Below are 18,543 nucleotides of genomic sequence, written 5' to 3'. Positions count from 1 at the left end.
GTGGTCCACTGGTTAAGAATACATCTTGCCATGCAGGGGACACTGGTTCAATCCCAGGTCTGGGAAGATCCCACATGCTTCGGGGCAACGAAGCCCATGCACCACAACTACAGAAGCCTGAGTGTCCCAGAGCCTGTGCTCTGCAACAAGAGAAGCCACCACAATGAGAAGCCCGCACATTGCAACCAGAGAGCAGCCCTTGCTCTTATCGAATTAAATAAAATTTTAAAAATAGTTTTTTAAAGTTTGATATTACCTAAATATCAGAGTTTGGCTTTTGTCTAACTGTTTAAAATATGTTTAAACAACAAAAAAGAAAATAAGCAACTTATTTTGCTTATTCCAACTTATGCTTAATTAACGCAAGTTCAAATAAACAGTTTTCTTCAAAGATTTCAAAACTGTTGAATACATGTTGAATGGAATGGAAATGGAAGGGAAAAAAGAAAGACACTGCAGAAAAATCACAATTATGATGTTTATTTAGCAAAATAAACTTAGAGAAAGTTTTCTATTAAAAAAATGAGAATTACATTCAAATTTTAGCTTCCCCATCTTCTTTGGTATCGAAATCAACAGTCAAATATAAAATATTTTATTTTGAAGTTAGTCATTGGGTCTGTAACAGTTGTCCATAGAAGGAAAATAGGAAGTTAAGTTATCTGTAATTGTTTTACTTACTGAACAACCAATGGATGTGTAAAAGCAGTCAATTATGTGTATGCAGAAACCAACATCATCAAGGAAATGTTCATTCACTAATATATGTTTTCTGCTGGAGATATATCTCAAGTTTTTAACAATCTTTTGCCATCATTTTACCATGTTATCTGAACAATAACCCAATATGTAGACACTGTTATTCACATGAATTTTTCTCCAAGGAAGTCGACGCCATCATAACCAGGACCTACCAATGTTTATTTTCAACATGATTACAACATTAAAAAGCTTTCTGTATTTTTCAGAATTGTGTGCCTGGGTCTTTCCATAAAATAGTATCTGGAGAGTGCTAATAGCATTAAATTAATATTAATAAAATCCAATTCTATCTCTTTCTCTTAAAAAGAAACAGTACTTAAAACCAGACTTTTTGTTCTTTTAAGAGTAGTATTATATGGATTCCTAAATCAGCCAAGCCAAACATTTCCAGAAACACTGTGTGACAACCAAGTTACCCTTATTCCTAATTCTTTGCCTCTATGCATACTGAGTTCTCCATGTCCCTGGTTTCTTATGTGGAAGTACTTTCCCCTTAATTTGTTAAAAGAATCTGAAAAAAAAAATCCAGTAATAAACTAGGGCAATGAATTTTTCTCTTCTTTTTGCATAGACTTGTGACCACAAAACAATCAAGCCACTTATAGTTTCAATACTAACATTGTGATTGGGAACAAGAAGAATACAACCATAATAATATACAGCTATCTATTAGAAGGACTGCATAGAGACATCTTTGGCCATGAAGACTCTGGGCCCTCTGGAAATAAGTCAGTTGCATTGCCAACATGACAAAGAAAATAGCAATGTTGAGAATCAGAAACAGTCTGGTGTATGAGGCGGACAGCGCTGGGGCTCTGCTGTGAGTCGTTGCCGCCATCCGAGCCTGGCCAAACCGGCCATTCATCACATCACCGTTTCTGCGTTTCTCGTATGTTATGTCTGCAAAATCTAAAAGGTCTTTCATTTCTTCATCTTCATCTACGGGCAGTTCTTTCTGTGCTAAGATCTGAGCTTTCTGACGAACCTTTCTTTCATTGACTTCAATCTGTGCAAAAATATCAGGGACAGCATCCACAAATTTATAGCGCTTGCCTCCCCTTCGGTTCTTCTTGGACTTGCTCTGCTGCTGCTGCTGCTGCTGTGATATGGCAAAAATCCTGTCGATGGCCTCCTCGGTCTGTCTCTTATCTGAAAATCTCAGCAGGCGCTCGGCAGTCTTCCTAAAGCTGGCTGTGTTCCGGACGCGGGACAGGATCTGCTTCTCCAGCAGCTGGAACACAGGCTTAAAATGCTGCAAGTTCTGTTCCACCAGAGCAGCGTAGTCCTTCACCTCCGGGACAACGCTGCTCCTGATGGCTGAACTCCGGTCAAACAGAATTTTCTGCCGGTCAGCAATGACCTGCGCAAAGGCAGACTGCCCTGCAGTCTCTCCTGTCCACAGGTAAGTGGCGTAGGCATGTTCGCTGGTGGCCACGAACACATCCAGTTGCTGAGCATCTCCGTGGATGCTGAAGCTCTGAACATCGACGGATGGCCCTATGAAGAGGTAAGCTGCCCTGGTGATGGGACTTCGGAGGTGCGTGGTGACATTCACGTAGTTTGTCCCGTTGTAGGGATAGCCGCGAGGGTATGTCACTGAGGCAAAGGTTCCTTTCTCACTGTAGCCAGTATCATCCATCCAGTACATTTTATAGAGGCCATCTCGCTGCCTGATGAGAGCTCCGTGGACCCCATCTACCACCGTCTCCTCGAAAGGAAAATCCACATTGTGGAAGAAGCTTGCTGCCCTCTCCAAGGGGCTGTCCTCTCCCAGGTGTATCTGATCTACAAGGAGGAGAAGCTGCGGATGCAGGAGGATCAGATTTCTCTGAACGTTCCTCAGGTGAAGCTGGGGGTTATAAGCACCCACACCCTCTCCTCGGATGAAAACTACCCCATTTTTCTCCACTGCGGCAACCACTCTCCCCTGACAGCTAGCTGCTGGGTCGTGCTTATATTTAGACCATTTTGATGAACAGTCTTCTGTGACCTGGCCCTCCCAGGGAGAAAAGCAGCTCTTGGAGGCAGCTGGGGAAAACATCAAAACATTGTTGAAGAAGGTGTACTTCGGCCCGTAGAGAGCCTCAGTAATGAAAGGCACACCGTTGGGAGCGAAGGTAAACGAGTTTTGATCAGGATGTTCATGCCCTGCGTTAAAATTCCTCCAGCCTTTGATCCAGTCTTTGTATTTGTTTCTGTGGACAATGTCATATATTGCACGTCCCCCAAGTTTTCCTGACTTGAAGGAAAGGAAAGATCTATTGATTTCTGCAGGCAGTGCACTTCCGTAAGTCACAACGCCCCAATCTTCGAAATAATGCAATGTCGGGGTGCCAAAATCGGGAGGGGGGACAGATTTCAAGCTGGCATCGTACCTGAAAGAATTAATTTTTAAAAATTACATGATTTTCTGATGGAAGTGAAAGGACATATCAGAACAGTGACGCCACATGGCAACGTGGCTAGAGGAAACAACACACAAATGCTACCCAGAGCACTGGCGGCGTAGATTGCATTATGGACTTTTCTGAAACACCCATGCACAATCAGCACGAGTACAGGAATGTCCTTGGTGAATGGGAGACGAGTGTACCTTTACATCTGTGAAGGGTGTGAGCCTGAAATGACCGCTGCTGATCATCTCTACATGGACCTTCCTCACTTAATGATTTCAGAACTGCCACCCAAATAAGGCTGGGGCTCAGAGAATTAAGCAGCTCATCCAAACCTCTAGTTGAGGGGCTCCTATTCTAGGAAACCACACACTAAGATTTAGACTCTCGGGACTTCCCTGGTGGTCCAGTGGTTAAGACCTCACCTTCCTATGCAGGGGGCTCAGGTTCAATCCCTGGTTGGACAGCAAAGATCCCATATGCCTCGTGGACAAGAAAGCAAAACGTAAAACAGAAGCCATACTGTAACAAATTCAATACACACTTTAAAAATGGGCCACATCAAAAAAAAAAAAATCTTTAAAAAAATATTTAGACTCTAGCAATCCTTGAGTGGGCTTCTCTGGTAGCTCAGCTGGTAAAAGAATTCGCCTGCAATGCAGGAGACCCCGGTTCGATTCCTGAGTTGGGACGATCCCCCAGAGAAGGAATAGGCTACCCACTCCGGTATTCTTGGATTTCCATGGTGGCTTAGTCGGTAAAGAATCTGTCTGCAATGTGGGAGACCTGGGTTCGATCCCTGGGTTGGGAAGACCTGCTGGAGGAGGGCATGGCAACCCACTCCAGTATTGTTGCCTGGAGAATCCCCATTGACAGAGGAGCCTGGCGTGTTGCAGTCCAGGGAGTCACAGCGTCGAACACGACTGAGTGACTAAGCACAGCACAGCAAAATCACTTAGTGATAAGCAAGTACTGTTCTGCAAAAAACTGAAATTCAAATTTGGTACTTACCTCCCTCTAAAAAAATAAATTTAAATACAGTCCAATTCCACATATTAGATAAAATTTACTGCCAATGCAATACCTAAGAATATAAATGCATGAAATTCAGGAACCAATCTAATAGTAGGGGGATTTATGCTTGTTCCTCCCATTGTTCAATCCAGACAAAAATCCAAAGGTTTTGTTTTGTTTTAATCTGCATGCTTTTTTAATAGTAAATTTCTTATCTTAATTTATGATACAGGTTTATTATCAAAGTAAGACAATAATTAACATTACTTAATTAACCCGTGATTAAGAATACAGGTCTTGATTCAGAAAGGCTGTAAAAATAATAATGAAGATGACTTTTTGCTTTTGGCGACTTCAGACAATAGCCTTGACAGGTTCACATGATCTGCTGCTCAAGGGAAGAAAGGCAGACCTGCACTAGCTCTTAGGGCTCTAAAGCGAATTGGTCAGCTGTGGCCGAGTTCGGCTTATTGATAGTTGATTTGGGCTGTTTTGTCTATTGTTTTGGAGTTTGTTTCAGGACATCAAAAATCTCTACTTTGAGTAGAGGGTTGGCTTAATTACCGTGGTTTAACAAATCCAGATATAAGCAAACTGGTCATCCTTCTCTCAGGTTTTGGTCATTTTTTCAGGTATTTACCATTTCTTTCTTTCTCTCTCTCTCTTTTTTTTTTTTTTTTGGCCACACGGCATGCGGGATCTTACTTCCTCAACCACTAAGACCACCAGGGAAATCCCTTAGTCAGTTTTCATATTTCCATAAAGGCACATTCTGAACCAAGTTAGACTTACCATTGATCTGACTCCTAGAAGCAACTTTATAGAATTCTCTTGGTTTTTAATTTATGGGTAAGTGAAGACACTATTTGGAGAAGGCAATGGCACCCCACTCCAGTACTCTTGCCTGGGAAAATCCCATGGATGGAGGAGCCTGGTAGGCTGCAATCCATGGGGTCGCTAAGAGTCGGACACGACTGAGCGACTTCACTTTCACTTTTCACGTTCATGCATTGGAGAAGGAAATGGCAACCCACTCCAGTGTTCTTGCCTGGAGAATCCCAGGGACGGGGGCGCCTGGTGGGCTGCCATCTATGGGGTCGCACAGAGTCGGACACGACTGAAGCGACTTAGCAGCAGCAGCAGCAGCAGAAGACACTATTAAGTAATTACTTCATACCCCTAAATGGAGTCAGGAATGGCTACATATTAATATATGTAGTTCATCTGTGAAGATTGTTTTTAAAAATGATGGTTAAACTATGACAGTTATCACTCTACTAACATTTTTCTTCCTCGTTTATTTTTTTTTTTTAATGAAAAGAAGCAATCAAACCATGCAAGCTTACTTTGTAGTTGAATGCAAATTTCAATAGCTTGAAAAGACATCAGGGATTAATGATTAACCAATTCTCTGTACCTTTTATTTTAACTTTAATTTATTGGATGCCAACAATGTATTTGGCAGTACTTTAAAAAAGGAGACCCTGGCTGCTCTTTCTAGGCTTAAAAGATTAAGGCAAAAAAAATTACATGGTTCTTTTATTATCAAAGTAAAACTGTCAAATACTGTCAAACACTTTTAAATAGTTTTGAAAATTTAGTAACAGCTTTGCTATTAGAAGATTATAATGCTCCATTTACCAAAACAAAACATTTTACTATCTTTTTTTTTCTTTCGGTGTGATTAGCAGAAAAACTAGGTCTAAATTTTGTGGGTTTTCTCTTTAGATGATTTCAAAAACGATGTAAATCAAAACATGCATATCTATGAAACAGTGTGAGCCAAGGATATCTCTAATACAAGAAAAGTAAAAACAGCAAACAGTAATTAGATCTTAAATGGAAGGAAATGTTTCTAACAGAGTCTCAATACTGAAATATGAACTGAACAGAAGCTGCAAGTGTGTAGGTGGCATGAAGAGATGAGTTTTTCTTTTTTAATGCAAAAAAATTTAACACACAGTGCCCCTGGGTACAGTTTCTCTTTCAAGCCAGTACAATGTAGCATACCAGAGAAATTCCGTGTGAAGAGTACACCAGCGTTGCCCTTTGGATGGCGTCCCTGGACCTTCCACCACACGGTTCCTTCTGATCTGGTCAGCCAACCAGTTGCCACTGCCATTACGCATGACAAATTTATCCAGGAACACTAATTGGCTTTCCGGACCATAAAACCAGTTGTAATTTGAGTCTGCAATAGCCACAGTTCTTTGAAACCCTGAGGAAAGATGTTTGACAGAATTAAGATAAATTTAAATCTACATACTTCCATAAAGCCCCAATCATTCTGAATCCTTGTTGCAAATTGGAATCAATTGTCTTCTAGGATAAAAATAAGAAACAGAACCATGATCCCTTTGCTCTACCCCAATTAATCAAAATCCTTCCAAAGGTCTTCCACAAACCTTGTGTATAAGTTTGTTACATGGCAACTTGCCACTGGTAATGGAATGCTTATGTGTTGCTCAGCTTCCTCATTTTCCAGTGTCCATGCCATATGCAATTATACTTGTATGGATACATGGGCTATCTATCCTCTTGTGCATGGTGAGTCCCTGAACCTGGAATGAGCACTAGCTTTTCCACCAACACATCCCACATCCCAGGCCAAGATAATAACATAAAGTGTTTCAATTTGGCATTCAATACAGTAGAAGTAGAGAAGACTCTTGAGAGTCTCTTGGACTGCAAGTAGATCAAACCAGTTGATAATCCTAAAGGAAATCAACCCTGAATATTCACTGGAAGGACTGCTGTTGAAGTTGAAGCTCCAATACTTTGGCACCTGATGCCATGAGCCAACTCATGGGAAAAGACCACAATGCTGGGAAAGACTGAGGGCAAAAGGAGAAGACAGTGGCAGAGGATGACATGGTTGGATGGCATCACCGACTCAATGGACATGAACCTAAGCAAACTCCAGGAGATAATGAAGGACAGGGAATCCTGGCTTGCTGCAGTCCATGGAGTCGCAAAGAGTCAGACATGACTTAGCAAATGGACAACAACAACAGTAGAAATTAGAAGGTTTAGGGGAGAAACTGAGTATCTATAGGAAGAAAACAAAACCATTCCCAGAGAAGATCCTGCCCACATGTACTGTCAGAAGTTGAAGAAAAGAGAAAACAAATGTAAAGATCATATTGGAATAGGTCAGAAAAACAGAAGCAAGTAAGAACTGAATACTCCAGGCATCCTTGAAAAAGAATAATGGAAGAAAACTCTGGGTCAGACAGAAATACTTGTTACTACAATAGATAGTATAGAGGAAAAAAAATGTTGTTGAGAACAGATTGACTTAACACAAAATCCCTTCTAAAAATCCCTGCATGATCGTATTTACATAATTTATAGATAATGTTTTTGCTCCTGCCAGTTTAGTAAATGCTTGTCCAAGTAAATCTTGGAGAAGGCAATGGCACCCCACTCCAGTACTCTTGCCTGGAGAATCCCATGGACGGAGGAGCCTGGTGGGCTGCAGTCTATGGGGTCGCTAAGAGTCGGACACGACTGAGCGACTTCACTTTACTTTTCACTTTCATGCATTGGAGAAGGAAATGGCAACCCACTCCAGTGTTCTTGCCTGGAGAATCCCAGGGATGGGGGAGCCTGGTGGGCTGCCGTCTATGGGGTTGCACAGAGTCGGACACGATTGAAGTGACTTGGCAGCAAGTAAATCTTACTATAAATTGTGACTTTCTGAATCTTCTGCTAATCTGTGAGTACCTTAAAAGCAGATGGTATGTCTTATTACTCTTTGAATCCCTTGCCTATGATAGTGCCTGGCACATCAATGTTCAATAAAGGTTGTTTCACTAACTGAAACAAACATGAATTCTCCATTTAAAGGTGATTATATTGTCTTTTCCTTTTTTTTTTTTTTATTTTTTTTTTATTTTATTTTATTTTTTAAACTTTACATAACTGTATTAGATTTGCCAAATATCAAAATGAATCCACCACAGGTATACGTGTGTTCCCCATCCTGAACCCTCCTCCCTCCTCCCTCCCCATTCCATCCCTCTGGGTCGTCCCAGTGCACCAGCCCCAAGCATCCAGTATCGTGCATCGAACCTGGACTGGCATCTCATTTCATACATGATGGATAAGCAATAAAACAATAGGGTTCTGAATGTGAGTCTAAACCAAATCATAACATGGTTCTTCTGGGGGCTCTGTAGTATTTTTTGATAACTAATGCAATAATGGAGGTTCTATCCAATCCATGTGTATACAGCCAGAGCAAAAAGATTTAAAACCTGGATTGTTTGCTGTAGGTCTAGAATCACTCAACTAAAAATTGCATTTCACTGGGGCAAAATCCACCCTGATGAAAATTTACTCCTGTTTAGAAGTAAGCAGAGTTATAGTCTGTCCTAGAAATAAATTTAGTGAGAATAAAAGGCTTCTCTCTTCAAAGCCAGTTCTCTTAAAATGCTTACTAAAAGCTTACGACATAACAACAAGAAATTAGGGGTTTCATAGAAATTCATTTTTTGGTTAGCTTTCTATATTTTATACCATTTATTTCAATATGGACTATTGCCCACCAGGCTCCTCTGTCCATGGAATCCGCAGGCAAGAATACTGGAGTGGATAGCCATTCTCTTCTCTAGGGGGTCTTCCCGACCCAGGGATCAAACCCATAAATATTAAAAGAGAATACTAAACCACCAAGTGTAATCGCTATTTTGAATTATGTCTGTATAGTTTAGAAGAAAAAATTTTAAACTAAAAAAAAAATAATAAATAGGATTAATTAGGGTTTACATATAAAGGAAAATAACATGTAACCATAAATATTTATATTTTTAGGTTCATGAAAAAGAGTTTGTATATGTACCCAAGTTTGTATACACACAAAAATAAAAGTACCATGGGACTACAAATTATATTTGATCTGTTTACTCCACGTTTTATAATATTTAAATCAGAAATCCTCACATTAACATCCAGAATATTCTTGGCTATATACAACTCTTAAATTCTTTGATTAAAAAAAAAATCCCTTTAACCTCAATATGGCTCAAATCCCACATTTCTTAATCTAGCCCATCTTCATAATCAGAAAAAATTATAATAAAGTTTTTTTCACTTCTAAGTCTTTACTGTACCTGGCAGAATGGTTCTATACATAAATGCAAAGTGTTGTTTAAGCCACGGGTGGCCAAAGTGGTTGATGTCAAAGTGCCTTTGAACAAGAAACATGTACTGGAAGAGTGATCTAGTGGTGTAGCTGCCATATGCAACTCCTTCATAGAGGGAGCCATCTGTCACCTCTCGGAGCAAGACCAGAGACTTCTCCATGATGGTCAGAACTTGTTTGGTCCATAAGTAAGCTTCCTGAAGGTACCCTAAAGGATGAAAACACATGAAAACAATGACTAAGGATGTAACAAAGCAGAAACAAAAATGTGGCCAAATTAAACCCTCTTAGTTATCTAACTATTTTATGCAAATTGCACTTGTTACAAATTGACATACTTCATGCCTGCAAGAAAAGATCATGTATATTGAGACTTTTATTCAATTTCTCTAAATCACCAACTGATAATATTTTTGAAGTTTTCCACTTCACAACAACTGTTGCCATTATTTTACAGAATCTGTAATAAGCTGCAAATTCTAGAAATGCTAAATGAACAGTCTCCAACTTATCCTGTTCTTAGAAGACAGCATCTCTTCCTTTATGTGCTTTTAGATGTCACAGCATCGGACAAGGCAGCACAGAGGGGTGGAGAGAGCGCTGGAGTGGTGATCTAAAGGTGACAAAAGTCACCTGCGAGTCCCACGTCTGCCAAAAACGAGCTACATGATTTTGTTCAAGTACTTCTTCACCTGCCACCGTTTTCATTTTCCCCAACTGAGAGTTAAAGGTCTAAAATATTTTATAAAATGCTTTTGACTCAGAAATGCTATTTTTCTATCTTTTTTGTGAAACCAGCATTTAGGCAACAATAACAATTCCTCACGTTTTGTAGCATTTAGAAGTTACATAGCACCAAATATAACCTTAATAACCTTACTTAATCCTTTTAACAACTCAATTATGCACTATTTCTCCAAAATTACAGAAAGGTTGACTTGTCCTCTGGCATACGACTAAAAGTGAACAGAGCTTTGATCTGAACCTAGGTCTTTAGATTTAAAGTTTGTTTTGTTTGCTTGTATTTAAAATACACAACCCCTAAGGATCAAATTAAGCTCCCAGTCTCCTAATGTGAGTAGACTTGTTATTTCTTTCCCATAGACATGTGCATGGTCATCCATGCTGAACTTTCTACCTTGGCCTACTAGATGTGCTGAGTATGGGGGCTTCCAGAGGCCCAGGTAACACCAGCTGTGTCCAAGCCTAAAGCCAGTCCCAGCCTAAGTAAGTTCCAGATCTCATCTCATGGGGGCAGCACCATTCTCAGGCTCTGCTGTGAACTGGCCCCTTCTCCCATCCAGCTCCACACCTGACATACCAGCCTTCTGGATAGGTTTTAATTTCCATTTTCTAATTATTAGGGTTTAAATCCCAATCATCTTAATCTTTTCCTCATCTGTATCCTCCATCTCCAGCCAGACACAAATGTGAATGATGTTTAAAATCAGGACTGCTATTCCACTGCTCCTCATATTTCATTACCTGATTTTCCTTATTTTTTCCTTCTAAAAAACTTTATCCAGGAGAGATGAGGTAATGTCTACCTTTGTAAATTTCAAATCTATCCATACGAGGTACCAATATTGTTGTTACTAATGTTCTTCCCTGTGTTTTTTCCAACACCCATATATCTTGCCTGGATTTCTCCTTATTTTCACTTATCCATATCCTATCTATCCTTCAAAGTTCTATGAACCATCACCTAAACTTGTTCTGCTGAATGCAAACTTAATACACTCATTTGATATTTAATCATCACTTCATGATACTCTTTATCTCATTCCCTGGTCTTATTACAAGTATGGTGTAATCATTTAAACATTTCATTTCTGTCTTCTTTCCAGTTGATTTGTAAACTGAATACATGTGATCCTGTGGGCCCTCTGTACCAAGCCTCAGACTGGGTTAGCAGAACAGAAAGTGAAAGTGTTAGTTCATTTAAGTCGCGTCCAACTCTTTGTCACCAAATGAACTGTAGCCCGCCAGACTTCTATCTGTGGAATACTCCAGGCAAGCATACTGGAGTGGGTAGCACTCCCTTCTCCAGGAGGTCTCCACCCAGGGATTGAATCCAGGTCTCCTGCACTGTAGGTGGATTCCTTACCAACTGAGCCACCAAATCCTAATTCTTCCACTGCTGAGATGTCATGTGAATTCAGTGGGAGCTATACCTGTCAAAGCTACCACAGTCAGGATCTACAAGGCTGCTCTGAGCACATGGAATTACCGGTGCAGTGTGGCCAAGGTAGCTCCTAGAGTGAGAGCGAGGCAGCTGAGAAAGCCAGGGCTGTAAGCCTGATGACTAACAGAGACGAAGGACCAGGGATCCCACTCCTTTCTCTGCTCCCTCTGCTCCTCAGTGTGGGCCCTGCTTGTGGAAAAGCCCTGGAAGACTGCATCCCAGAGCAAACCATGACTTTACTCAGAAAACAAATGCCTGTGAAAACTCCTGCCAAGGCCAAATACAAATTGTGATCCAATTCGAGCCAGTATTTTAGATGCCTGTTTATCATCTGGAACAATTTTATCTACTGTGGAGAATGAAGAAATAAGCTCTATTCCTGCTGGTAAAGAACTAAAAATTTATCTAAGGGAATTAAACTGTACTAGACTAAAATCCAAGGCCCTGGACTACCATCCAGCTCACTCTAGGGTTCCTTCCACCAATTCATGATGCTATCTTTCCACAGGCCTGAGGATTTATAAATGGTCTGATGGTAGGTGTTCACGTGGCTGGCTTTTTGACTTTTAAAATTTGGTTTGTATTCGTGAGAGTGGGGGGCAAAAATTTACACTCTTAGTCAAGCTTTCCTTAAGTTACTATAAATTGAATTTTTATTTTCAGAAAGGCAACAAAATATAGTGGAAAGACAATGAAGTTTGAATTTGGCTAGAATTGGGTCCAAAGCCCAGCTACCTTATATAGTTGATGTGAGAATTAAATAAAATATGGGCAAGGATTAGCACATGTCACATGCTCCATTAATTTTAGTTTCCTTTCCTCTAAGACCTAATTAAAAGTGATGGTTGATATGACAAGGGAGAAACTTAGGCTTGGGTAAAATCTGATACTGGATAATCTACAAAATGCTTACTAAGTCTTATGGGGAAAATAATCAAGAGTTAAACTCTTTTAATTTTTTTAATTAAAAAAATTTTTTTTGAGTTAAACTATTTTAGATTTTCCAGTTATTAGTATATATTTAATATTCTAATAATTCACTGTGAACCAAGGGTCATTTTTCTTATACACAACCTTATTTAGTTATTTAAAGATGTCTCTCAACAGGAGCTGTAATTAAGTCAGAATTACAAGAACAAAGAAAATGTGATGGCAGAAACCAACACAATTATTATAAAGCAATTATTCTTCAATTAAAAATAAATAAATTTAATTATAAAAAAAGAAAATGTGATATTAGCAATTATATAATACAATAAGGCAAAGCAGCTATATGGTCCATAAAAGTCAACTGTAAATTTGACCTGAATGATCTAGATTAACTGATTTTATTTTTAAAGATTTTTCTTGATGTGGACCATTTTTAAAGTCTTTATTGAATCTGTTACAATACTGTTTCTGTTTTATATTTGGTTTTGTGGCCCCAAGGTGTGTGGGATCTTACCTCCTCAACTAGGGATCGAACCAGGATGCCCTGCATTGGAAGGCAAAGTCTGAACCACTGGACCACCAGGGAAGTCCTTAGATAGACTCTTTTAAAGTCTTTAGAGGGGAAGAAAAGAAGCAATATATTGACACACAACCTGTGTGTGAGGAATATTCAGTTCAAATAATAAACCACCTGTTTAGCTTTTATAAACTCTATCCAGGCTGGTTGCCTTCACTGTCAAAAACTGGAAAAAGGAATATTCACCACTGATCCTGTGTGTAAGGATATGACTTGGGACAATAAGAGAGCATACTAAAGTAATAAACAGGCTCATGTAACAAGCAGAAATGAGGAAAGAGAGGTCTCTCAACTCTCCACGCGGTGCCCGAGGTAATATTATCATCGTCTGGGCTTAGTTAGGAGCCAAGTGTGACCATGTACTTAGACTAGTTATAGAAATGTTTGGTTCACAATGTGGTAACTGTGACTGATGTCAGTTCAAGGCATTCCTCGGCCGTACATACCTTGATTCATCAGAACCAGGCTTCCTGTGAGCAAGGCCATGCAGTTGGTGGGCTGATGATTGTGCAGGTATTGAAATCCCCATCCTCTCCTGTATGAAGTCTCATACATATACCCCGAGGCATTGGCAATCACTTCAAGAAACTTCTCCTGTTGTGTCTTGCTCAGGTAGTTGTACAAGAAGTCATAGGCAGTGGCAAAACCAACCAGGGAGTGAGCAAGCGGGACTTCATCCCAAGGAGCATCTTTCACCAACCTATAAAGGAAAAGAGACCATGCAAATGAGGGCCACATGGCTCAGAGCTCTCACCACACTTTTCAAGAATCTACTTCTCAGAACAACAAAGGACACAAGTGAAGGTACAGTCCAGAAGGTTTCATGACATAAAAAACAGATTTCCCTCCACATAAGACACAAGCATAAAAGACTGTCTAATGTGAAAATCACAGACTTAACATTTTCTCTTTCCAGTTTCAGGCAACATTAAAATGTTAATTTTTAGGTTTTTTTTTTTTTAACTCTTGATGAGAGATAGAAGAGTATATTTATATTCTCAAAGGATTGAAAGTACATAATATGTAGTGGCCGAGCAAAATTCTCTGGACTAACCCATAACTAGTGCTCGCCCTCCCCTTTCTACCTGCAGTAGGGTTCTTGGCTCTGTTCTATGACGGTCATGCTAAAACAGTTAAAAGCATTTATATATCCCATCTTACTTCCCATAGGCTGATCCAGGTGAAGGTACCATGGTATATAGTCTAGGTCCTCTCAATCTAGGCAGATGCACTTGGTCAACGTCATGATGAGGAGAGTGGCTAGAAAGCTGGTGTAAGTGAGTAAAGTGAGCCGATTCCAACTCAGATTTCTGCATCTCATTTTTTTCTCAGAGTGAACTCCATCGATTTCAAGGATCTTCAAGCACTTTTTTAGGGAAGTCTAAAAGCTAATCCGTGAAGTATTAAAATTGTCCTTTTCTAGGAAGGAAAAAGACATGTCTGCTTGACTTGCTATGTAATTCTGCAAAATTGGGTTGGCAAAAAAAAAAACCTGAATAAACTTTTTTGGCCAACCCAATACATTAATAGTATGTGGCCTACAGGAAACAGGAAGCTAAAAAGGATCTTTCACAATCACGGTTCTATGGAATGATCCAGGAAACCCTCCCTATCTGTTCAGGATGTATTTGAGTGATCTCTCAAAGAGGGAAACAAATGAAGGGTGTACTGTACTTGTGGGAGGTGGAAGACAGCTCTCAACTAGGGATTAAACGAAAGCTTAACATTTCTATGCCAGAGCCTCTTTTTGGCAAACTAGTAAAGCCTCAGCTTCTTTCTCAATATGTTTTAAAACTCCTAACATACAATACACAGGGGTACCAGGAAATGTATTATTTTGAAATATAATGATCAGTACATATATTTTTTAAAACTGTGATATATGTGCTCCTTTATTAAGATATTAAAATTCAAGATGTAATGGCTAGGATAGTAACTATGGTAATTTGTAAGTAGTGATGAATATACATAATATTTTGAGATGTATACAGTAACTGTATGATAGGAAAATATCTGTGAAAAAGACACAGGTTCTCAGATTGCTATAGTTGGTTATCCAGATACATGATTTAGAAGAGACGCTAAAATTTCAGGCACAGTGAAAATTTAGATGTAATACTTCTCTCACACAAACCCCACAGACATAGATTAAGAAAACTTAAGTTCTGAGAGACTACTTCTTCTAGATTGTGTTTCTCCTCTAGGACTTTATATCAGGTTGGCCAATAGGATCATTTCCATTTCCATAATGGAAAACCCCGAACAAACCTTTTGGCCAACCCAATACTAAAGACCTGATCATCTTAGAGAGGCCTTCTCTGCCCACTCTGTCAGTGTTACTCCTCAGCCCACAGCATTTCATTCACCTTCTTCATTTCTTTGTCCTCCTGGCATTTAAGTACATCTGTCTATGTGTGGGTTTCTCAGGTGGCGCAGTGGTGAAGAACACACCTGTCAGTATAGGAGAAGCCAGAGACGTAGGTTTGATCCCTGGGTTGGGAAGATCCCTTGGAGAAGGAAATGGCAACCTACTCCAGTACTCTTGCCTGGACAGTTCTATAGACAGAGGAGCCTGGCGGGTTATACTCCATGGGATCACAAAGAGCTGGACACGACTGAGCAAGTAACACGCAATAGACACGTGTGTGCTCAGTCGTGTCCAACTCTCTGTGACCTTCATGGACTGTAGCCCGCCAGGCTCCTCTGTCCATGGAATTCTTCAGCAAGAATACTGGAGTGGGTCGCCATTTTCTTCATCAAGGGATCTTCCCAACCCAGGGATTGAACCTAGGTCTCCCGCGTTGCAGGCAGATTCTTTACTGTCTGAGCCACCAGGGAAGCCCAGGTTTATGTGTACGTATCCTCTACCAGAACTGAAGTTCTAAAAGGCAGAGTTATATTTTCTCCTCTGCTGTATTCACTGCTGGATCCCCAATCCCATAACACTGACTGGCACACAGGAGACTTTTAATAAATCTTTCGGGGAAGCAAGAAAAAAAGAAGGAACAAGCCTGTGGGCCACACTGTTGACAGTGAATATGTGATGATTAAGAAATCAGCAGTTTGGAAAAATCGCTCGGTATTTAACAATACTCTCAGTGTTTGGTTAGCTATGCTAATGATACAGCCTGGCGCTAACATGACTGAAGTGGATGAGCTTCTTAACCAGTTGGCCACGGAGAAAGCCACCCTGCCAGTCCGCTTGCCAGTGTGTGTACTGGTTGTAAACAGACTGTGAAGAGGATGAATTAATTCCCTATTTCTAGGAAAGAAAACAACTCACACTGCAAGCTCACTGCCAGGGAGTTAGAAACACAGTCTTCACTGATTCATGGTGACCGTGGAGCCGGACAGAGAACCCAAAGCATTTTCCCCCCAGCCCTGCGTCTCTGCAACCATGTCATCTATAAATGACAGCACACGCGCCCAGCTGTGATAAAGCTGACAGCAACGAGCTGCGACCACCTACTGCAGGCTGACATGTCTGATACACCCATGAACTTACCAGTCAACTTACTTTTATCGATAAAAAACAATTTCCAAGCTCCCACATACAGCTGCTTATTCTAAGCAGTTTCCAATTCAACAAAACACTAGTACACTGAAATTTTTTTTTAAGTTCCTCATTGTAAGTCAATGCTTCATTAAAAAAAACTTTAAATTATGTAATAAAAAAAAATCTTTAAAAAAAGTTCCTGGTACCATCAGATGCATCACTATATCCTTATGAAATCTGACCTAAGAGATTATTTAAATTCTTTACTAATTCTTATGCAGATGCAGAGAGTAATTATGGATGAGAGCATAGTTTACTATCATGGAAACCAAAGGAAATTTGCTTCTAGCTCATGAATGGCAGTAAAAATCTATCTTACTCAGTGTCATCCTGACCATCAGTTTGTCGGTTTATACTAAAGAATCACATTAAGAGGTGAATCATGAAAAAAGATAGATATTAATTTATGAATTTTATCTCACTTTAAAATATCTATATGTACATATCCACCAATCTTTTGAAGGTGAGCCAAAAGTCTTCTCTTTGAATGTGGGTCTATGGATCAGTGTCATTATTTTTCCCTGCAAAGAACACATAACAACACAATTTTCAGCCTTGGTTTCTCTAATATAAGAAGAAATTAAAGACATTTGTGAAGGAATATAGAATCCTTCCAGAATTTTGAGTTTTTCCCTAAACTTTCTCTAATCTCATCCATATTAAATTATGATGGAAGTTTTTTATAGTAAGTCATTCCAAAGCATTTAAGCATTTAGAAACATTTTTTTTAACTTACACTTATTCTATTTGTAGATTATTAAAACTGTACAATTAAATGTATTAGTGATTATATATATTAGGAAAGATCTACCCATCTGAATGCAGAGTTCCAAAGAATAGCAAGGAGAGAAGAGGAAACCTTCCTCAGTGATCAGTGCAAAGAAATAGAGGAAAACAATAGAATGGGAAAGTCTAGAGATCTTTTCAAGAAAATTAGTGATACCAATGGAACATTTCATGCAACAATGGGCAGAATAAAGGACAGAAATGGTATGGACCTAACCGAAGCAGAAGATATTAATAAGAGGTGGCAAGAATACACAGAAGAACTGTACAAAAAAGATCTTCATGACCCAGATAACCATGATGGTGTAATCACTCACCTAGAGCCAGAATCCTAGAATTCGAAGTCAAGTGGGCCTTAGGAAGCATCATTACAAACAAAGCTAGTGAAGGTGACAGAATTCCAGTTGAGCTCTTTCAAATCCTCAAAGATGATGCTGTGAAAGTGCTGCACTCAATATGCCAGCAAATTTGGAAAACTCAGCAGTGGCCACAGGACTGGAAGGGTCAGTTTTCATTCCAATCCCAAAGAAAGGCAATGCCGAAGAATGCTTACACTACCACACAATTCACTCATTTCACACACGTGCAAAGTAATGCTCAAAATTCTTCAAACTAGGTTTCAACAATATGTGAACCAAGAACTTCCAGATGTTCAAGCTGAATTTAGAAAAGGCAAAGGAACCAGAGATCAAATTGCCAACATCCCACTGGATCATAGAAAATGCAAGAGAATTCCAGAAAAACATCTACTTCAGCTTCACTGACTATGCTAAAGCCTTTGACTGTGTGGATCACAACAAATGGTGGAAAATTCTTATACTAGACCATCTTAACTGCCTCCTGTGAAACCTGAATGCAGGTTAGAATCGGACACGAACAACGGACTGGTTCCAAATTCCGAAAAGAGTACATCAATGCTATATTGTCACCCTGCTTATTTAAGTTATATGCAGAGTACATCATGTGAAATGTCAGGCTGGAGGAAGCACAAGCCGGAATCAAGATTACTGTGAGAAATATCAGTAAGCTATATGCAGATGACACCACACCAAATCCTCCATCCATGGGATTTTCCAGGCAAGAGTACTGGAGTGGGTTGCAATTTCCTTCTCCAGGGGATCTTCCCAACCCAGAGATCGAACTGGATCTCCCTCATTGTAGGCAGACGCTTTACTGTCTGAGCCACTGGACAGC

At 39.8% G+C, this 18,543-nt stretch overlaps 1 protein-coding gene across 6 annotated transcripts in view; it reads right to left on the bottom strand.

The window, feature by feature from the left end:
* Window positions 1-464: 464 nt before the first annotated feature.
* The window catches only part of DSE (dermatan sulfate epimerase), a 77,024-nt gene continuing 58,945 nt past the window's right edge, over window positions 465-18,543 (bottom strand). For 5 of the 6 annotated variants that reach the window (XM_006055676.4, XM_044924421.2, XM_044924422.2 and 2 more), the window contains 4 exons: window positions 13,454-13,707; window positions 9,284-9,523; window positions 6,180-6,387; window positions 465-3,137 (listed from right to left, as the gene is read on the bottom strand). In XM_006055676.4, coding sequence (XP_006055738.2) covers window positions 1,376-3,137; window positions 6,180-6,387; window positions 9,284-9,523; window positions 13,454-13,707 — 2,464 coding nt within the window. In that variant the 3' untranslated portion in view covers window positions 465-1,375. Of the gene's footprint in view, window positions 3,138-6,179; window positions 6,388-9,283; window positions 9,524-13,453; window positions 13,708-18,543 lie in introns of those variants that run through there. The other variant, XM_044924424.1, reaches the window with a different exon arrangement.

Source organism: Bubalus bubalis, chromosome 10, assembly GCF_019923935.1.
Source record: "Bubalus bubalis isolate 160015118507 breed Murrah chromosome 10, NDDB_SH_1, whole genome shotgun sequence".
In the NCBI taxonomy this organism is placed as follows: Eukaryota; Metazoa; Chordata; class Mammalia; order Artiodactyla; family Bovidae; genus Bubalus; species Bubalus bubalis.
The sequence above is the reverse complement of the archived record's forward strand: the minus strand, read 5'-3'. Positions and strand labels throughout refer to the sequence as shown.